General features: G+C 40.9%; 1 protein-coding gene across 1 annotated transcript in view; it reads right to left on the bottom strand.

The window, feature by feature from the left end:
- LOC124797781 (anaphase-promoting complex subunit 1) overlaps positions 1 to 23,826 on the bottom strand; it is a 349,586-nt gene that overhangs the window by 204,535 nt on the left and 121,225 nt on the right. Inside the window, exons 12-13 of the mRNA XM_047260813.1 lie at positions 18,445 to 18,667; positions 18,283 to 18,343 (exon numbers count right to left, since the gene is read on the bottom strand). Of these exons, the coding sequence (XP_047116769.1) occupies positions 18,283 to 18,343; positions 18,445 to 18,667 (284 nt within the window). The remainder of the gene's footprint in view (positions 1 to 18,282; positions 18,344 to 18,444; positions 18,668 to 23,826) is intronic.

Raw genomic sequence — 23,826 nt, 5'->3', positions numbered from 1 at the left:
CTCCACCAAAATCATTTTTGAAAAATTTTACAATTTAACATTTTGCTGAATGATTGTTCCAAACTACTCAAGGGTTGCAATCAACCGGCTGAAGACTCAAAGTATGATGCCCTGCAAAATAGTTGAAGTATTTTGAATCTGACATATTATTTATTACCTGGATCACTTTTACTCTAAATTTCCTCAAATTTTAATATGTAGTCATTCACTCCAGAAAACAAAAGCTGAAAATTCAAATAAATACATAAATCTAATTTACCACCAGTTCCCCAAATCCCACAGGATGTCTACCTGTGCTCTAGACTCCGCAAGGGTTTCTTACTAGTTCCTCTCAATCTCTAGTCTGGAGGACATTCATTTTTGATTGAATGTTTCAGTCAGTAAGTGCTGTGGTAACAGATTGCCTAGCTTTTGCCCCAGAATTTGAAGAGTACTCAGGGTACACGTTGAAGCACACAAGGAAATGAAGTAAACAGCTCACAAAACGATTACAAAGAAATTTTTACAGTCCTACAGAAGCTAAGAGAAACAGTCGAAAGCTTCAACATACGAAACAATGAGAAACTCTGTTAGCCGGGATGCTATCATTTTCATTTCTCTGTTTAAATGAAACAATGGAAAATCCAGAACAGAATATGACAATATTATGAAAATAATAATTGCTAATCACCAAAGAGTGGAGATGCTAAGTGACAGAGACGCACAACAAAAAGATTGTACGAAAGTAATTTTGGTTGTGTGTGTGTGTGTGTGTGTGTGTGTGTGTGTGTGTGTGTGGGCGCGTGCGTGCACGTGCATGCGTGCGTGCGCTGCCTGTTTCTGATGGAGGCCTTGTTGGCCAAAAGTTTACGTTCTGACAGTCCTTTTGTTGTGTCTATCTGTGACTCAGCATCTTCACTAATGGTGAGTAGCAACTATTCTTTTCATAATATTGTCATTTCTATGTTTCCTGGATCTCTGGCAACCGGTGTCACATGATGTGAATGATGCCTAAAATTATTTGCAAATGGCAGAATTCACTGAGGTCAATGGGCTCAGAAAGCAAGCATTTTACAAATTGTGTTGGAAGAGAAGTGATCGGAATTCATAGACAAGGCTATAAGATAGGCTAAATGCTTGTGTGAAGAATCTTGCATTTCTGCTGAATTTCCAAAACAAATTAGGAGGCAGTACATTTCTAATGATGGAAGTAGAGATGTGAGCTTGTCACATGAAGATGATTTAAAATGAAAAATGTTTTCTTCGTTAAATAGAGAAACTGCTGAAATTCGAGAAAGTTCCAGCAGCTCAAAAAAAGTGGATGAAAAATATGCCTCCCTTAAGGCCTGCATGAGAAGAGTTTAAGCTTAGTGCATGAGCAATTACAAGCATTCATAACTGTAACAGGCTGTATGAAAGAACTTATTGATTCCAGCTCGATGGATTTCTTAAAGTTTATTTTGAGTCCAAATTTGAAGAAGGGAAACAAAATATAGTTATAGCATACAGAATATTCCTCACAGCTGCCGTGAGTAATGCTAGTTGTGAGAGAATCTTCTCTACATTGAAACTGATTACAAATTATTTTAGATATACAATGTCCACAGCAAGATTAACAAATCTAGTTATTTTGGTGTGATGCAAAAAATGTGCAGAATAAAATTTTAATTTAAGAAAGACGTTTTATTTGGAACTCATCTGAAATAGAGCCAGTATCACAGATCTCCTCCCCCCCCCCCCCCCCCCCCCACAATTCTTTGTACGCATTTTACAGTCAATATACGGTAAGTTAGTGCTTCTGTGAACTACGAGACTTCTTGCTGATGCTGATATGTTCGGGGTGATTACTGTGTTTCAAGTTCACTTGTGAACATATTCTAGGGTTTACAAAGTGAGGTCTTACATCCTCGTGTAACATGTGTTTTCTATAAGGGACAACACAGACACTTACAGATTTGCCAAGAAATTAAAACACACAATTACAATGTTGCATTCTGCCAAAGAAAGCTGATGCTGACAGGTGTGAATATTACAGAACTATCAGTCTGATAAGCTATGGCTGCAAAATACTAACACGAACTCATACAGAAAACTAGTAGAAACTGACCATGGGGAAGATCAATTTGAGGAGCACATGAGGCAATACTGACCCTACGACTTATCTTACATGATAGATTAATGAAAAGCAAACCTACATTTATAGCATCTGTAGACTTAGAGAAAGCTTTTGACAGTGTTGACTTGAATATTCTCTTTGAAATTCTGAAGATAGCAGGGGTAAGATACAGGAAGCGAAAGGCTATTTACAACTTGTACGGAAACCAGACAGCAATTATAAGAGTCAAGGAGCATGAAAGAGAAGCTTTGGTTGAGATGGGAGTAAGACTGGGTTGTAGCCTATTCCCAATGTTATTCAATCTGTACATTGTGCAAGCAGTAAACAAAGCCGAAAGAAACATTTGGAGTAGGAATTAAAGTTCAGGGAGAAGAAATAAAAACTTGGGGATTTGCCGAGGACATTTTAATGCTGTGAGAGACAGCAAAAGACTTGGAAGAGCAGTTGAACGGATTGGACAGGGGCTTGAAAGGAGGATATAAGATGAAATAAAGGGATAATGGATGTAGTCAAATTAAATCAGGTGATACTAAGGGAATTGATTAGGAAATGAGACAGTACAAGTAGTAGACAAGCTTTACCATTTAAGCAGCAAAATAAGTGATGACGGCCGAAGTAGAAAGTATATAAAATATGGACTGACAATGGCAAGAAAAGCATTTCTGAATGAGAGAAATTTGTTGACAATGAATGTAGTGTTAGGAAGTCTTTTCTGAAGATATTGGTCTGGAGTGCAGCCACATATGGATGATAAACAGTTTAGAGAAGAACAGAATAGAAGCTTTTCAAATGTGCTGCTACTGAAGAATGCTGAAGCTTAGATGGATAGCTCATGCAAATAATGAAGAGGTACTGGGTAGATTTTGGGATACAAGAAATCTGTGGTACAAAATGACTAAAAGAAGGAACTCTGAGACAACAAGGTATAACCAATTTAGTACTAGGGCAAGTGTGGGAGGTAAAAATTGTAGAGGGAGATCAAGAGATGAATACAGTAAGCAGATTAAGAAGGCTGCACGTTGCAGTAGTTATTCTGAGATGAAGAGGCCTGCACAGGATAGAGTAGCATGGAGAGCTGCTTCAAACCAATCTTTGGACTGAAGACTACAACAACAACAACAACACATACAAGATTTATGATTTTGATGTCAATAGTAAAACTTATTTGGTTTCATTGTTATCTGATGGACAAGATACCTAGGACATTAGAGATGAAAAAATTCACAACGTAGTGAAATTGTGACATTCCTTTTCCTGTTTTCACGACATCCATCAGAACGTCTGCTGCCCTCATCCCTGTGTTCAAAGTGACATGAGACACACACTATTCCATTATGTAAAGTAATTACATCCCACTCCCTAAATGGAATGTTAATTACATCTATACTGACATTCTATAAATACTTACAAGATTCACTTTAAATTGGTGCACAAGGATATTCCATCACCACCACTAAGCCACTGATATTAGCCCTAGCTACAGGTAAGTCCATTAAGTTAATACGTAATCATTCACCCTCGAGAATCATAGCTGCAAAATAAAAAATCTGCCATCTGTCCCAATACTCCATAGGATGTCTTAGGATGTCTGCCTTTGCTCTAGATTCCACAAGGGTTTCTTATTAAGTCCTCTAAATCTATATTCTGGAGGACTTTCATTTTAGAGTAAATGTTTTGACCAAGTGCTCTGGTAACAGATTGACTGGCTTCCACCCCAGCATAAGCATTCCAATTCTCTTCTGCTACTAGCACTCTGTGTCACTTCCTGGCATGACTAATCATTAATATTATTCTCTATCTAATATCAATTGCAAATTCACCACACTTGTGTGTGGTGAAATACTCCTGAACCCAACAAAGCCTGGTTTAACTGAATTTGAACCATCATCTACTGGTAAGATGACTGACTGAAGCATGCCTGTCCATACACGGACTGAATGTATGTTGTGCAATGGGTGATAGAAATGCCTACTAAGATCTTGCTGATAAAGGATTATTATACAGCATAATTTATTGCTATGAAATCCCATGCCCTGTAGGTTCAGATGTAGCAAATATTTACCTCTCACTGCATGAATGTGTATATTTTCTTTGTTGAAACTGTCAAACAAGCCACATAAATAATCTTCGAAAACAATCTGTTCATCATAATGGAAAGTATGTAAGACACTCCAAAAATCATACATGGAAAATAAATTCTAATGTCCCTATCTTATGATTATAAGTATTAATCAAATATTGCTATGCATTGTCAAAGGTCTCACTTATTTTTTGCTTAATTGCAAAAAAGGGGAAAGGTGGGGGGGGGGGGGGGGGGGGGGGGGAGGGGAGGGGGACAAATTTAGGGCTCACACCACATGGAAGAAATCCATGCTACATCACTGAGTTTAAGGGAAAAAAATATTCATTACAAAATTACAAAAGGTCTGTGAAGTCATTCCAAAATGAAACAAAAAAAAGCTACAGCAATGAAAATTTCAGGAACTCCAGTAACAGAGATGATAAAGACACAAGTAACAAACACAGCATGTGCATTAGGGATCCTAACAGAAACTATTTCAACTGTGCTACCACTGGTAAAGTGACTGGAGCAAGGGAGAGAGATGCTCCAGTTGCAACAAGTTTGGCCACGTCACATCTGAATGCACAACAGGAAGAATAATCAAAAGGTGTTAACACTGTCAACCAGACGTGGTTGTTGGCAGTCAGGAAGGACTTTTGCAGAGGAGCTTAACATTTCTTATACTACTACTTTTTTCTACCTTCCAACAGATGGCGCTGGTACACACTTCATCAACTGACCAATACCACTGTCTAAAACAGCCTTTAGATTTCATTGTTGAGTCAGCATTATTCTGTGTGTGTGAGAAAACTTGGCCTGATGAAAGCAGATTAAAGGCCTGACTTTCTAGTTGACAGGTAAGCATAACTGCTCTGTGCTTATATATATTAGAAAAATATTGTTCACATATTTTCTCAAAATGTCATTAAATAGTAAAGGATAATATGGATATTTGCATGCATGATGCATCAGTGACAGTTTGTTTGAACACATACTTCTAGAATGGCATTAGCTTTATGCATGCACAAATCAGATATAATGTTTTCGAACATTTCTCTTGCTTTAATGTTAGACAAACTTCTTGAAACACTGGGGAGTACTGATAATGGCATGTCTGAAAATGGTTTGGATGTTGGTATGTTACCACACACCAATACTACAGATGATTTGACAGACATCTCTGCTGATGAAGAAGTTCCAAATATTGATGATGTTCTACCAACAATGTAGGAAAAGACAGATTGCCACTTATCGTAAAGAAGACATGCCAAGTTGCAGACAGTCACAATTAAAAGACACTCACATAAGGCTTTCAGTCATAGCCTTCATCGGTAAAAGACAGACAGACAGACAGACAGACAGACACACACACACACACACACACACACACACACACACACACACACACAAGACCGCCAATTCCAGCATCTCAGGTTGGAATACAACATCAATTGGGATGCAAACAGCAATCAGAGAGACAGAAGCAGAGGAGGCGGAGAAGGAGAAGGGATAGTGTGTATGGGTGGGGAGAGAGATGAATGCTGTCTGAGGGAGTGTGCAGGACTGCCAACAGGCACAGACTCAGGAGGTTGTTGGGCAGGGAGCTGGGGGGAAAAATAGGAGAGGAGTGGGGAAAGACAGGCAGAATTGTTGGCAGAGGGCTGCAAACAAACAGTGTGGGAGATGAGTATGAGGAGGAGATGATATGTTACTAAAGGATGAGGCCGGGCTAATTAGGGGAGAGGTGAATGTGTTATAAGGATAACTTCCATCTTCACACTTCAGAAAAGCTGGAGGTGGAGGGAAGGATCCAGATGGCTCAGGTAGTGAAGCAGCCATTGAAATCAATTGTGTTACGTTCAGATGCATGTTGTGCCGCAGAGTGATCCACTTTGCCCTTGACCACAGTTTGGCAGTGGCCGTTCATCCTGGTGGACAGCTAGTTGGTAGTCATACCAATATAAAAGCTGTGCAATGATTGCATTCCTTTATGGAGTTTCCATTGTCTGATGTTCTACCAACACGGCTGAAAGCTCCAACCATAATTTGCCATAATAATTTGTCTAACGATGTACAATTTCCAAATTTGTCACTTCGGATTAATGATGCAGGTACTGATTGTTCAAAAAGTAGAGCTTCCTTGCCTTCCACGTTCACTGGTACGGTCGCTTATGGAACACCAAGAAAATTCACTGCACCCAAATGAAAAAAATGAAGTGTTTCCCAGCTACTTTTCTTCTTTGTGGTTATTTAGTCTTATCAACAAATTTCATGTACTGAAAGATGTCATCTGATGTACACACCATTTCAGTTTCTAATGCAATATCCAGGGACAGCTTCAAGTTCATTATGTCAAATACCCATTTCTGCAACAATGATGAACTTGATGGCACCGACAGGTTCACTCCCTTATAAGCATGATAAATTAAAAATCCAGAGTACATACAACTCAAATGCAAGACCATTTAGTTGACAAAAATATGGTACCTTATTTTGACAGTATGGGACAAAGCAGTTTATTTAAGGCTAATCTGAATGATACGGATTTTAAGTTCTGGTGTCAAGGGCTCAGTAGTGGGTTTCTGACATGGCTTGAACCATACCAGGGTGCTGGTACATAACCAAAAAAATATGCTGCCAACGGTCTTCATTACAGAGTGGTCATCATTTATGTTGACCAGCTCCTATATGGATTGTATTTTGATAATGTCAGTATTAAGAAAAGGATAGACTGCTACTCTCCATATATAAGAGACTCTTGAGTCGCAGACAGGCACAACAAAAAGATTGCTATACATTTAAGCTACGACCAAAACGCCTCCTTCTGAAATAGAAAACACACACACATTCATACAAGCACAACTCTCACACACATGACTACTGTCTCTGGCCACTGAAGCTGGACTGACTCTGTGTGTGTGTGTGTGTGTGTGTGTGTGTGTGTGTGCTACTTCAGGAGGAGGACTTTTGGCCAAAAGCTACAATGTATGGCAATCTTTTTGCTGTGCCTGTCTGTGACTCAGCATTTCCTCTATACGGTGAGTAGCAATCTATCCTTTTCATAATACAGTCACTAACAAAGAGATAGAGAGGCTGGCCAGTACTTACCTCAGCTCAGTACAGCCGATAGATACACAAAACAGAACAGAAAATTTACGTATCCTAGTTTTCGGAACTTTGTTCCTTTGTCAGGGAGGAGAGAGAGGAAAAAAGGGGAAGAAGGGAAAGTGGATTCAGTTACTCACAACCCAGGTTATGAAGCAACAGGGGAAAGGTAAACAGGGAGGCTCCCTGTATGTGTATGTAAATTTAATTCAATATGGGGGGGATCCCAAACAATATAACACCACTGAAGAATGAGTCGCACTAGTGTTTATGCATGGTCTCCTTGACAGACAACCATTTTCTCCCTAAATTCTCCAAATAAATTGAAGTTGACAATTTTACTTCTCTACTGCAATCCTTACATGCTCATTTCATTTTATTTCGCTTTGCAACTTTACACCTATATATTTAATCAATGTGACCAAGTCAAGCAACACAAAACTAATATTGTATTCAAACATTACAGGATTGTTTTTCCTAGTCAATCGCATAACTTACATTTTTCTATGTTTAATCTAGCTGCCATTCCTCACATTACCTCTAAATTTTGTCCAAGTCATCTTGTATATTGCAACAGTCATTCAACAATGATCAGATTGCTCCTCACCCTGTCTGCCAAAACATTTATGTACCTAGAGAATAACAATGTCCTGTCACACCACCCTGGGGCACTCCTGATGAAACCCTCATCTCTGATGAACACCCGCCATAGAGGACGATGTACTGTGTCCTATTACGTAACAAGTCTTCAGGCTACTCACATATCTGGGAACTTATTCCGTATGCTTGTGCCTCCATTCACAGTCTGCAGTGGGGCACTGTTCAAATACTTTTTCAGAAATTTACGAATATGGAATCTGCCTGCTGCCATCCATAGTTCACAGGATATCGTGTGAGACATGGTTTTGCACAAGCAATGTTTTCTAACTCTGTGCTGATTTGTGGACAGAAGCTTTTCAATCTCATGGAAGTGTATTACAGCCAAACTGAGAATATGTTCAAGAATTCTGCAGCAAATCAATGTTAAGGATATTGGTCTGTAATTTTGTGGGTCCATTCTTTTATCCTTTTCATACACAGGCCTCACCTGTGCTTTTTCTCAGTCATTTGTGACTTTGGGCTGGGCAAGAGATTTGCAGTAAACGCAAGCTAAAGGACCAATGCCACAGAATACACTTCGCAAAACCAAACTGGGATTCCATCCAGACCTGGCGACCTATTTGTTTTGAAATCTTTCAGTCACTTCTCTACACCAGGAATGCTTCCTCCGTATGGGAGACTGTGCGATGGTCAGATGAAGGTTTGTTTGTACAATTCTACTGTACGAACAATTTCTTACACATGAAATTTAAAACCTCATCTCTCCTTTTGTTAATTTATACTGCCACACCAGACTGGTCAATGAGTGACTGGACAGAAGCCTCTGACTCACTTAGCAATTTTATTTATGACCAGAATTTCCTGAGGTTCTCGGCAAAACCTTTTGCTAAGGTAAGACAGTGGTAGTTGCTGTACACCTCATGCATCAATCTTTTTAGACATGTGCCTCTCTACTAAATTTTGCCTGTCAACACTTGCACAGTCTCTTTTGAACTGAGAGTGGAACAGCCTTTGTTTCATCAGCATTTTCCAAATTTTGTTATTAAATGAAGAGTACAGTGATAGGAAGGAGTACCACGAACATAATACTAAAAATCTTGACCAGAGGGGTGTGAGCGACGGGCTAGGCAGACATTGAAAGGTTCATTTATGTTTGTCTTGAATAGCTTTAAAACTGCAGATTCTAGTAAAACTTGTTTCCCATTACAAAATTGATCTGCATTAGTAAATATCCTATTCATTTTTTCTCTAGGACTAATAAGTTTCCACATTGCAGGGGATACAAAACTTGCAGATTATTAAAAACAGTGTTTTAATGGCGTAAAATTAACTGTTATTGTTAAATGAAGTGGGTTAAGAACAAATACGGAATGTGTATGTCACAGCTAAGTGCAATGCAGTTGTATTAAGGGATATGATTCCATACAGTATTAACGCACTTTGTGCCAAAATAAACATTCCCTGGGGGCAACTGTGCACTGCCGTCACCAATGATTCATAAGGCAAACTGTGAAACAGTCAGTATAACTTTGTGAAACACTCTGTAGTTGCTTGTTACAATGTAGTGGGGTGGAGAGAGCAGGGACTTGCCTGCTCACTCTTCAGTTTGCAGACCTACAAAGGTGGGAAGTATAAACGCACAATCCGATCACCTGCCTTACCTCAAGCATCAACACCCCCCCCCCCCCCCCAGCCACCCTTCTACAGCCCCAGAACACAATTTATCCTAATGGATGGCTCTGCTGCACATAGATGTGGTACACATATTAAATAATTTGTTCTTAACTGACTTGATTTAGCAAAGAATATTAATTTTTTGCCATTAAAACATTACTTTTAATAATCTGTGATTTGTTCATCCTTGCAACGTGGGAACTACACTCACCGTGGGAACTACACTATGTGATCAAAAGTATCCGAACACCCCCAGAAACATGTTTTTCATATTAGGTGCATTGTGCTGCCACCTACTGCCAGGTACTCCACATCAGCAACCTCAGTAGTCATTAGACATCATGAGAGAGCAGAAGGGGGCACTCCGCAGAACTCACGGACTTCGAACATGGTCAGGTGATTGGCTGTCACTTGTGTGATACATCTGAACGCGAGATTTCCACACTCCTAAACATCCCTGGGTCCACTGTTTCTAATGTGATAGTGAGGTGGAAATGTGAAGGGAGACGTACAGCACAAAAACGTACAGGCCAATCTCATCTGCTGGCTGAGAGAGACCACCGACAGTTGAAGGGGGTCATATTGTGTAATAGGCAGACATCTATCCAGACCATCACACAAGAACACAGGAATTCCTAACTGCATCAGGATCTACTGCAAGTACTATAATAGTTAGGTGAGAGGTGAGACAACTAACATTTCATGGTTAAGTGGCTGTTCATACGCCACACAGCAAGCCGGTAAATGCCAAACAACGGCTCGCTTGGTGTGAGGAGCATAAACATTGGACGACTGAACAGTAGAAAAACATTGTGTGGAGTGACGAATCACGGTACACAACGTGGCGATCCGATGGCAGTGTGTGGGTATGGCAAATGCTCAGTGAACGTCATCTGCCAGCATATGTCTTACCAACAGTAAAATTCAGAGGCAGGGGTGTTATGGTGTGGTCGTGTTTTTCATGGAGAGGGCTTGCACACCTTGTTGTTTCGCGTGGCGCATGATGTTTTAAGCACCGTCTTGCTTCCCACTGTTGAAGAGCAATTTGGGGATGGGAATTGCATCTTTCAACATGCTCAAGCACCTGTTCATAATGCACGGCCTGTGGTGGAGTGGTTACACGACAATAACATCCCGGTAATGGTCCGGCTTGCACAGAGTCCTGACCTGAATCCTACAGAATACCTTCGGGATGTTGTCGAATGCCAACTTCGTGCCAGGCCTCACTGACCAACATCGATACCTCTCCTCAGTGCAGCACTCCGTGAAGAATGGGCTGCCATTCCCCAAGAAACCTTCCGACACCTGATTGAATGTATCCAACCAGAGTGGAACCTATCGTAAAGGCCAAGGTGGGCCAACACCATATTGAATTCCAGCATTACCGATGGAGGGCACCACGAATTGGTAAGTAATTTTCAGCCAGGTGTCAAGATACTTTTGATCACATAGTGTATTAGGCTATGAGAAAAAATGAATCAGCCCTTTTCATAAGCAATTTAACGTAGATTAAATTTGTACTGGGAAACATTTTTGCTAGAAGCAACAGTTTTCGAGTTATTCACGAAAAACATAAAAGAATGATCTTTCAATGCGACCCCCTCACTCACACCCCACCTGTCAGGATTTTTAGATTTTGTTCATGCCATCCATTCCTGCCACTGTACAAAAATTTGCAACTACACAAACTATTTCCCCTATTTGATCTTTTTTGGTCTTTACTGACTTGGGCTATTTGTAACGTCAGCCAACATGGTCTTCTTACGCTAGAGCAGCAAATGGCTGAAACTATTTACCCCCAAGTGGATGCAGTTTTATACTGCATGTATGGTTAAATGATTGTGGCACCTTCTTGGGTAAAATATTCTGGAGGCAGAATAGTCCCCCACTCCAATCTTTGGGCGGGGACTACTCAAGAGGATATTTTCATCAAGAAAAACAAAACTGGCATTCTACATGTTGGAGCATGGAAGGCAGGACCTGTTAATTGGGTAGGGTGGTTATAGAAATTAGAACGGGAAATGAACAGGTTGAAGGTAGATATAATGGGAATTAGTCAACTGCGAAGTCTGGAAGAATAGGACTTCTGCTTGTGTGAGACCACTGTTATTAACACAAAAGCAAATAGGGGAAACACAGTAGAAGATCTAATAATGAATTTAAAAAATAGGAATGTAGGAATGTGGGTGAGCTACTAGGAACAGCACAGTGAATGCGTTACTGTAGGTAAGACAGACACAAAGCCAAAACCCACCACAGTGGTACAAGTTTATTCAGCAACTAGTTCTGCATATGAAGAGATTGAAAGAATGCAGGATGAGGTAAAAGAAATAATTCAGATAGCTAAAGGAGAGGAAAAGTATATTGTTGTGGGAGACTTCAATTTGATAGTAGCAAAACAAAGAGAAGGAAAAACAGTCGTAGAGTTAGAACTGGGGGAAATAAATGAAACAGGAAGGCACCTGGTGGAACTTAACACAGAGCATAATTCAATCATAATTAACACTTGGTTTAAGAATCATGTAACAAGGTTGTATACATGGAAGAAACCAGCAGACACTGGAAGGTTTCAGACTGATTATACAGTATAATGGTATGGAAGAGACTTCAAAATGACATTTTAAACTGTAAGACATTTCCAGGGGCAGATGTGGACTCTGATCATAATTTATTGGTTATGAGCTTAGATTAAAACTTAAGAAATTTCAAAAAAGTAGGCAATTACGGAGATGGGTACTGGATAATTTGGCAGAACCAGAGATTATTAAGAGTTCCAAAGGAAGCATTAGGTAACATTTTACAGAAACAGGAGAATGGGATACAGTAGAATAGCGAGAGTATTTTTCTCTGAAGTTGTTAATGTGTAAACTTCCTGGCAGATTAAAACTGTGTGCCGGGCTGAGACTCAAACTCGGGACCTTTGCTTTCGCAGGCAAGTGCTCAGCCAGCTGAGCTACCCAAGCACGACTCACGACCCGTGCTCACAGCTTCAATTCTCCCAGTAGCTCGTCTCCTACCTTCCAAACTTCACAGAAGCTCTTCTGCGAACCTTGCAGAACTACTATCACTCCTGGAAGAAAGGATATTGTGGAGACATGGCTTAGCCACAGCCTGGGGAATGTTTCCAGAATGACAGGTTATCAGAGTCCTTACAAATATTAAAATAAACAAATGTATTTAAAAGGTTTAAAAATGTCAAAATGCCAAGTGGAGTAAACCTACAAAGTGACATTCACTTGCTTCTTCACCCCTACCTCACTTGCATCGACCCACACAATCACTCCATCTCACACACAGTAAAACAAAAGAGGAATTACGAAAGGTGCAATATCTAGGATGAAAACATAAAAGAAATGGCAGAGAAGCTACAGCAATGGCACAGAGAAATTTGACTGGCTGACTACCTACAAACAGAATGGATGAGCTAGTCACCTCTCAACATGTTAAGAACAGTTCCCTAAAATTTTTTGAAAGAAGTTGGACAGATAACAAAAACTTGAAACTCTAATCACATTCATTTCAACGTCATTTAAAATAGAGGGTAGACCTACCAGCAAACTGGCCACTTCCTTCTGATCTGAACAAGAAACACAGCCTATAAACATGGCACACAGTGACCTGTATGCCACAAGCACTACCCATTGCACAGTCATGTCGCTGGAGCAAGAAGCCAAGTGTCAGAGAACTATGGCCGATGCGAAGACATTTTTTGACCCACATGAACTGCAATGGCTATTGCTTGTAGGTCTGTAACTGAGGAGAGAAAAGAGGATTGGTGTGTGTTACTGACAAACACAGCAACTCCACTATTGACCTGACCCCCATTCAGATCATCCTAGCAATGAAGTGTATAGCCCTGGAGTACAGGAGCATTACATGCTTTAAAATGTGTTTCCTGCAAACACAAGCACAGGTGGGCATACCTGTACTAGGAGTTTCAGTTCCTTCACATGTCCTGAACCCATCAATGTTCCATTGAGGTATGGGAGCCATTTATCGTGGGGTTGCAATCTCATCCTGTCTTTCTGCCAGGTAGGGGAGGCTGTAGAGGGTGGAGTCTTGGTATTGGAGTGAGACGAGTGTCCTATGCAACATCAAGGTTCATCAGTTACTGGTTCCAAAGACAAACTGTGAGAGATGTCACAGAGAGAGAGAGAGAGAGAGAGAGAGAGAGAGAGAGAGAGAGAGACGTCAACATCATCAGATTGCCTATTTCCCGTCTCCGTCAGGACCTGATTCTTTGCCTTTGGCTTTGGTTTTCCACCCTGGGCGGGCTTTGGAACCACAACCATGGCTGTGGTAGTGCCACTGCTGGACAGTGGACACTTTGGAGCCACAACCATGGCTGTGGTAGTGCCACTGCTGGACAGTGGACCAGACTGAACTCTTGCAAGGGCAGGAACCTCCACAACGGTGGCAACCACCAACTTTTCTAATGTTGAAGGGGGAGGTACGGAGTATGAAATAACTGCAGCAGTACGCATGAATTGTGTCAAAACACAAGTACTAATGCTGACACTAGCAACCTCCATTTGTGTAGCAGCAATGATATTTTGCACTGGCTGTTGGAGAACTGAAGCAAAACAGGCAGCGAACGTGGGTAGCTGCATGGCCTTGGAGATTTATTTGGCTTCACCATGTGGGATGCACTTACTCATTTTTATCTCCTACAGCTTCCTTTCTTCAAGGAAGACACTGCAGTCCCTAATCCAGACAGGATGATCCTTAGAGGACTTGAACACTTCAGAGGAGATGAACAACCAACTCTTTCATGGGTGGCCTTACCAGTTTTGCCAGAAGTGGCTTTTCCCCTACAACCTAGAGTAGTATGCCAAAAGCACTGGCATTTAAAACAATGCAATGGGTTGGGAAAATAAGGTTGCACGCTTAGGCAAAGAAAACCTGCCTTAACATGCTCTGGAAGTTTCTCTGTTAAAATTAAGATTAAATGTGTCTGATTTGATCAGGTCACCATCCACACTATTCATGATGTTTTGTACATCAACAATGCCTTCTTTGGCCCACTCAGCTTTTAGTTCCTCTTTGGGAATATTGGCCTCATCTCTGCATAACTCAATGCCTTTGCTGTAGTCCAAGGTGTTGCACAGTTCAGTTTCGATTGCATACTCCCAGAAGCATTGAGCTGTCTGGAGGTTCTTTACTTCTAGAGAAACAGGTGTTTCTATCAACAGGGTCCCATTTTTTCAAGCAGTTGATAGATTTTAAAGTGCTACAGATACCCTCTAAACCACTCTGGATACAGAAAGATGGAACTTTCTAAAAACTGCCCTCTTTCCATTTGGCTATTAAAAACACATTCTGGTCAGCAACATGTGCTATGTTCCTGTAAATGGCAGCACTCTCAATAATTTCTGAATCAGGAGGACTGGTTACAGGAGCCCTTTTGGGTTAGATTGCGCATTGGATCCTACCAGCAGCCCCACCTAGACTGAGCCCCACATGCCTTTGTAAACTTTATAGAACTGAGGTGCGGCAGATATCCCAAAGGTTGCTCGCTAAGGACTATTCCACTGAATCAGCGCACAGCACACCTTGATACTGAGATTTCTTTAATAGATGTTTTTATCATCCTTGTGATCCGAACGGTCAAACTACGATCCCTGTTCCCCGTAACACACAACATTCCACTGCCACGTTCCCCGTAACGCACAACATTCCACTGCCACGTCGAACAGTGGTTGCTGAAGCATACCCAGAGTTTGTGTGATAGAGGACCAGCAGCGCTTAACAGTCCCCAGCTCAGGAACCCCAGGTGCACCATCCCAGCAGACAAGTGCTGGGCCCATGGGAGCCACACTGTTCTATGGTGCCTTACTTTCCTGAGCCAGGAAATGGCTCCATGGAATTACTGCCCCACCAACAGGTACTAGAATGTGTAGCAAATCCACCATCACCGCCCGATCTGGAAGACGCACGGCGTCCTTAAAAGCTAGCATACATGCACAAATAATAACAAACTTTCCAACAGTACATGATCCAAAACTCACTACCAAATAAAATTTTCAAAGGTTGTGATCATCAGTTTATCAGGTAAACAGTAGGTAACACATTACAATATTCAAAACGACATGTTACATCACATGATGAATGGGCAGCTTTGAGAGATGAAAAGGTGAAGACAGAAGAGGATCACATACGTAAAATGACAAGGTCTGAATATAATAGAGGGAAACATTCCACATGGGAAAAATATATCTAAAAACAAAGATGATGTGACTTACCAAACGAAAGCGCTGGCACATCGATAGACACACAAACAAACACAAACATACACACAAAATTCTAGCTTTCGCAACCAACGGTTGCTTCGTCAGGAAAGAGGGAAGGAGAGGGAAAGACGAAAGTATGTGGGTTTTAAGGGAGAGGGTAAGGAGTCATTCCAATCCCGGGAGTGGAAAGACTTACCTTAGGGGGAAAAAAGGATGGGTATACACTCGCACACACACACATATCCATCCACACATATACAGACACAAGCAGACATATTCAAAGGCAAAGGGTTTGGGCAGAGATGTCAGTCGAGGCGGAAGTGCAGGGGCGAAGATGTTGTTGAATGATAGGTGAGGTATGAGTGGCGGCAACTTGAATGCTGTGTTTTTACAAAACTCTCTCCAGATGATGACGAGTAACATCCAGCCTCCTATATGACTACAAAATACAAACTCAAGAGGAAAGAGACGGTAGTTATGAGCTTGGAGTCTTAGCAATTGTGAATGGCTTAAAGAATTTGTGAAAATATGTACTAAGAACACATTTTAAACTGTTATGGACTGTTCTGAATTCCAAAAGACCCTGGATAAGAATGACTTGTCATCAGCAACAGCAAGCTGGGATTAAAAGAGTATTCCTATGCCAACAAACACCAATCTGGTTCTACAATGAAACAAGTAGATGCTTCAAGTTAGTATTCAAATGTACTGTTTGATTTTGCAGTTGGTTGCATGCACTATGCAATATGAAATGATCAAGGTTGTGCAAGGGAAAGGACATTATGCTGTTAAGCAAACTGAAGAGTAAATAAAACGAGATTATTATATACATGATTTTACTGGTCAGGTGAAAGAAAGAGGGTCCCATGACCACAAGCAGTGAATTTGTGCAACCCTGGTCAAGTGATTACTGCTATCACCCAAGTCCAATAATTGTCAGAACGGAAAATACAGGATTTGGATTGGTGATTTAAAGGTTTTCCAACTGAAGACATATGTGACACACCAGACAAGGCAAATGCTACGGAGTAGTTTTTGTGTGTACATGGAGGAAATTATGCTCAGGGAGATGATGTCAGTTGCAATGTACTGTTCTTTTGAAATTTCAATGAATTACAAATATCAGCTGTGTACAGGAAGTTGATAGAAATCAATGGGGACGAGTTGAAAATGTGTGCTCGACTGGGATTCGATCTCGGGTCTTCTGCTTACTAGGCAGGCATTCTAGCCCCTAAGTCAACGAGAACACAGGAATTAGTGCGGCTGCGCGGACTTATCCCAAGCACAGCCCCGGCGGACCCACTTTCTCAACTTACTCCATAAACTATGGAAGTAGTGCCCCCTGCCCATTAATCTCAATGCTCGTGGCAAGGCCTATTCCCACATGAGTTCGAGCATATGTCTGCATTCGCACAGAAATGATCCTCGGTTTGTGATCACCGTAATTATATGTGTACGGCGTCTGTTCTTCTGTACATGTCCAAAAGAACAGACACCATACACATATACTGTTCTTTTGTTTCGTTCATCACTAGAATTTGTAACTGTGGTGATAATAAATAATTTATATGAGAATTTGCACCATTTTTCTTACAAAATAAATAATTTACATCATCTGAAATAACTTGAACTGAAGTCCTATACAGTTCTACAAATACGAATCACTTCTGGTACCATCACTAAGCAACACACTTTTAATGCCACAAGTAAAACAATTGTCAATGGTCAGCTGCCGAGTGCTGAAGGGAATTTTATCAGTCCAATAAACTGAACAGATAATGTAACAAAAATCACAATTTTAAAAAATTCCTTTGGTTAACACAAAGTAACTAAGTACAAAAGTGAACTGGAACATTAGAGCGTATATTTATATTGTTCCATCAAGCTCAAGTACAGCCATTTAAGTTTTCTTTGGAAAAGGGACTATACAGATGTGAATGAATTGTGCATCATTTGGCACCGATTCTGGTTTCAAAAACTAGTGTGATGGTAAACAGACAGATACAATAACTGTTTCTTTGACATAATGAAATGGAGCTCAAATAGTAAATACAAAGTTTTAGTATGTTTTAGAAGGAAGACACGTCAACACATGGACTTAAAAACACCATCCAAATATGAAACAGCAATATAGTAAGTTTTGATGTACACAAACAAAATACTGCAGTCAACGAGATACCAACCAATCTCTAATTTCTCATTCTTACAATGATGATGGGAATTCCTATAGATAAGAAATGCAATTTAAGACACAAGATATCATACTTCAGAACTAACAAATATACCTGTTTATCACTTAGGAGCAACGTTATAAAACAAGTGCCGATATCTCCAGACTTGTATATTTCACTTCTATTAGTTTACTGTTCACAATTACTGTAACAGAGGATTATTTTGGGGTATAGTACAAGTTACGTATAAGAGAAAGAGCATTTTCACACTGATAAAAATAGAAACATATTGATTATGAAGACATCAGCACTTTGTCACAATGGAGTAAATGGCATCTGACATACCTAATGGTGAGGTACAAAGTTCAGGGAGAGCCATACGGAACAGAGACCCATCAGCATATTCCTGTAAAAAAAGACCAATGTTTTAATGTTTTTTAAGAAAGCTAGGCTGTCAGTTTCACAGCAAATTGAAAAACAGGAGACAAAAATGCAACCACAACTTGCCAATGTAATTCTGTTAGCAACTGGATCACGGATATGCACAAGCTGGCCACCAGCCTGTGGACTTCCTTCCAAGTATGAAGAACTAAATGGTACTTTTTCATTTGGAGAAACAGGCGGAGCTGGTGGTGGTGCTACGGGGGATAACTGGCGCACTGCTTCTTCAAACTTTGGCGTGTCCAGAAGAGAGTCAGATCCACTAGGTGACCAAATGGCACTGCTTCGTCTAAGACACAGGACAGTTTAACAAGCTAGTTATGCAAACCACAAAATGAAAGCTTTGAATTACAGTATTATATACAAAAACTGCCACTTACATCAAATAATACAAAACTTAAATGACACTTGTTATCATTGTTGTTGCTGTTGTTAATGCTGGTGGTGGTGGTGGTGTCAGTCTGAAGATCGATTTGATGTAGCTCTCCATGCTAGTCTATCTTGTGCAGGCCTTTTTATATCTGCATAACAACTACACCCTGCCTGCTTCTGTATTCAAGCCTTGGCTTGGCCTTCCTCTATAATGTTTAACCCCCCCCCCCCCCCACCACCACCACCAACAACACACACACACACACACACACACACACACACACACACACACACACACACTTCCTTCAAATATAAAATTAATTACTCTCTGGTGCCTCAGAATGGTCCTATCAGCCTAAACCTTCTTTTAGAAAAGTTTTTTCATGTAGCTCTTTTGTTCCTAATTTCATTCAGTACTTTATCACTTACCTGATCTACACACATTCAGTGTTTGTCTGTTTTCTTCTTGTTTGTACTGCTTTTGGTCCATGTTTCATTTTTTTCATATAAGGTTACACTTACTTTTAGAGAGTCCTTCCTAACATTTAAATGTATATTCAATAGTAATATACTTCTCCCATCAGCTTTTTTTTTTTTAGTCTAAATTTTATATCTTCTTTATTTTTGCCATCATCATTTATTTTGATGCCCAAATAGCAAAACTCATGTGCTTCTTTTGGCATCTCTTGCGACATCTAATTTACCACCTGACTTAATCTAGCGACACTCGATTAACGCTGTTTTATGTTTATTTAAGTTGATCTTCAAACCTCTGTTCATGACATTATCCATTCTGTTCTATTAATTTTTCCAAGTTCTTTGCCCTCTCTTTGGCAGAATAATCAAGTAAAGTAACTGGTGAACATCAATGCTTTTATTTCTTCTCCCTATACTCTAATTTCCTTTCTGGGTCTCTTCTTAGTTTCCCTTACTGTTTGCTCAATGTGCAAACTGAATGAAATTGGGGAATGATAAAGCCCCTTCTCACTCTCTAAAAATCTTTTTTTTTTCTAAATTTACAAATGCAATTAATGAGGATTTTACTGTTTTTATTCTATATTCCAAAATCAGTCGTAGGGTCAGTACTGCATTGCTCATTCCTACATTTCACAAGAGCCTAAACTGATCTGTCCCTAAGTGGGCTTCCACAAGCCATTATGTCTACTGTAGATAATTCGTATTAGTTTTTTACAATCATGAGTTTACTGATCGTTATCTGGTATTGAGATTGTTACACCGTTCTTTAAGTATGAGAGAATTTCATCTGTCTCACATATCTTGAAAACCAGAATAAATATAACTTCAAAATTCTGAAGAAATGTCCTCTACAGCAGGTGTCTTGTTTCAGCTGAAGTCTTTCACTATTCTGTCAAATTCGCACAGTACTGTATGACCTGTATCACCTTCATCAACTTCTTCATCTCTTTCCATAATATTGTCTTTCAAGTTTCTTTCTTTTACACAGCAATTCTATATTCCTTCCAATTATCAGCCATCACTTTTCTGCTTAGCACTCGCATGATGTCTGAGCTGCTTCTCTTTTCTCCAATTGTTTCTTTAATTTTCCTATGAACGACACTTACCTTTCCTGTAATCATGCATCATGCTGCTGCTTTGTTTTTCATTCTTTGACAGCTTGCACTTTGCAACAATTACATTTTTTTTAAAATATGTGTATTCCCTCTTGACTACTTTACTTGTTGCTTTCCCGTCCGTTGTGTTGTATTTGGGGAGAAGGTGGTAAGAGGTGAGTGTATGAGAGGTTGTCATTGGGAGGAGGAATATGGACTCAGATGACAGATTTTACGACTGACCTAATGTTTTGAAGAGCCCCTATAGGTCCTGTTGATTTTTGGGATAGGTTTTGTTTTGTTCTGTTTGAGGGCGCAAAAACAACTGAGGTCATATGCGTGCATGTCATTACCTTAAGAGACTAATATGAAAAACAAGGTAAAACAAATACATGTTATGCCCAATCAAAGGAAGGAAAGAGAGCTAATAACAATGAATTCCTCTGAGAGAAACATCCACAAAATATGGCATAGAGACAATAAAAGTCCCTAAAGATTAAGTGTCCTTCACCATATTGCTATGACAGATAAAAAGTAAAACGCGGTCGACAACCTGCACATCGTTTGCTAAAATGGCCAATAATTCAGATGAAGAGAACCGCAGTGGTGATGCCAAAGACAGACCACCTGCCGACGGACGGCAACATGGAGATCATCGGAAGGAATGGAAGAGTCAGTGGAACAAGGTAGGAGGACTGAAGCCTTGCCATCAGCATCAACAACCTCATGGCCCATCAGATCAATGTAACCAGGAACCCACATAAACATCACAGTAGCTCCCTCAAGAGCGTGCAAGTGGAAGCTTTCTTGGACCCGTTGCACTAAGGGACAAACAGGGTATAGCACAAAGAGGTTGTGAAGGGCACTGAGAGAATCGGAGCATATGACACAATTAAAAAGCCCGTGTCGCTGGATGCACTGTGCGGCCTGATAGAGGGTGAAGAGCTCTGTTGTTAGAACTAATCAGTATTACGGAAGCTGATACCAAAAATCGTCAGTGCCAATGACGAAGACACACCCAACACGAGGGTCAGTTTTACAACCATCGGTGTACATGAAGGTACTATCGCTAAGTTGCAAGCGAAGGTCAAGAAACTTACTGTGATAGATCAAATCCAGAATAGTTTTCTTACGAAGCAAATGAGGTTTAAGATAAACATGAGTCACCACACAAAGCAAAGGTGGTGAAGGGTTGATGCCCACCAGGAACATGGCAGGTAGCATGATGTTAAGCTGCTGGAGCAGTGAACCAAAGGCAAACTCCAGGTGGTAAAAGAGAAAGAGGACATACCCCATACTGGTAGTCAAAGGAGTCATTGAAGAAGGAGGCATAGGATGGGCGTCCAGGCATGGCAGATGAACAGCCCGCATACCAGCTGAGGAGAACATTACACCAATATGACAGCAGCTTTTGCATAGAGACTCTCAACTGGGCTAGTGTAAAACGAATTCCGCAATAGTGGGTTGTATTCAGGTGGCATTAGATGGCTGGATGGATGGATGGGCAGATGCATAAAGAAAGTACCTATAGACTAGTTTTGAAGGACAAGGGATCAGTACAAATGGAGGAGGGTGGTCTGATCTGCTCCCCAGGAAGTACCGCTTACGACATATAAGACATTATGGGACTGGGTACTCCGGGCAGCCAGGTAATACTCATGGGAGGTCCACGAAACTTTTCTATCAAGCATAAGTGATAGGAATTTCATAGTTTCAGCAAATGGAAGGGCAATAGGCTCTATATGTAATGGTAGTAGAAGAAAGCCATTCCACCACCAGAGGTTCATACAAACGGTTTTGTCAGTGGAAAAGTGAAAGCCATTGTCGATGCTTCACAAGGAAAGACGATCGAGACATCGCTGAAACTGCTGCTCAAGAAGACAAGCCCATGGAAAACTGCAATAGATCGAGAAGTCGGCAACAAAAAGAGAGCGGAGATCCTAAGCGAGGGACAGATCATAACAGGGTTAATGGCTATAGCAAAGAGGACGATGCTCAGGACGGAGTCCTGAGGCACCCTGTTTTCCTGGATGAAGGTGTCCAACAACGCTGAACCCACAAGTACCTTGTAAATGTGGTGTATTAAATATTCTGGAAGGAAACGGGGCTGGTGGCTCGGAAGCCTCGTGTGTATAGCGTATGGAGGATACCAGTCCACCAGCATATGTTGTAGGCTTTCCGCAGAAAACTGTTCATGGCATGGGTTGACAAAGTGATAAGACAATCAAATGCAGAACGGCGCGCTCGAAATCCATATTGTGCAGTGGTTAGTAGAGTAGGAGAATTGAGCCACCATACAAACCGACCATGAATCATTTGTTTCATCATCTTGCAAACACAGCTGGTGGCAGATATCAGGTGGTAACTAGAAGGAAGGTATTTGTCCTTACTAGGATTAGGTACAGGTATGACAGTGGCTTCACACCAGCTTCTGGGAAACTTGCAATCTGCCCAGATGCAATTGTATGTATGAAGGAGAAAGTACTTGCCCACAAGAGAGAGGTGCTGCATCATCTGAATGTGAACATCGTCTCACCCTGGAACAGGAGATAACAATAAAGTGAGAGCACGTTCTAGTTCCCTCATAATAAAGACGGCATTGTAGCATTCATGATTCTGAGAGAACAAAGGTATCACCTGAGCCACTTCCACTCCTTTCCGATGGAGGAAGGTGCGGTGATAGTGGGTGAAGCTCAAAATCTCCGCAAAATAGCGGCCTGAGGTGTTGGAGACAGCAAAGGGATCCACAATGACATCATCTACTACAATAAGGCTGGAAATTGGGGAATGGACCTTGGTCACAGAGAGCAGTCAGAAGTTGGCCCACAGAATGGAAGAGGAAGTGGAACTGTTAAAAAACTAGTAAATGAAATTCAACTAGCTTCTTTGCTATCCCGAAGAATGCAACAACACTGCATATGCAACTATTTACAACACATACAGTTCGTCATCATAGGACAATGATTAAAAATTCAGAGTGCACGTGTCTGCGTGGGAATTGCATCACAGCATGCCTCAGTACACCAAGGGACCATGACATGTAGTAAACGTGAAGTGTGAGGAATAAAATGTTCTGCGACGGCAAGGGTAACATTTGTAAGGAATTCTATTTTGTCATCACAACTGGGGAAATGTTTGCCGAAGGTTGCCAGAGAGGAGTAAAGCCTCCAGTCAGCCTTCAAAAGCTGCCAACTGGGTTTGCACATAGGTGGGGTAGGAGTCAACAAGTGGATAAAGCTTGGGAAATGGTTGCTGGAGTATGTGACAGAGAGAAAGAACCACTCGAGATGACAGGTGAGATGGGCAGTGCAGAACGAGAGGTTCAAATGGGAGTGGTGTGCTTGGTGTCTGAAAGGAATGTGGGTGCTCTAATGTTAAGACAAATGAGGTTGAGCTGATTGAGAAGGTCAGCCAAGAGTGCACCTCTCAGACAGGTTCTGGAAGAGACCCAAAGGGGATGGTAAGCATTAAAGTCATCGAGCAACAAAAGGGAATGAGGGAGTTG

Source organism: Schistocerca piceifrons, chromosome 1 (assembly GCF_021461385.2).
Source record: "Schistocerca piceifrons isolate TAMUIC-IGC-003096 chromosome 1, iqSchPice1.1, whole genome shotgun sequence".
NCBI lineage: Eukaryota > Metazoa > Arthropoda > Insecta > Orthoptera > Acrididae > Schistocerca > Schistocerca piceifrons.
This window is presented reverse-complemented; position numbering and strand designations above follow the sequence as displayed.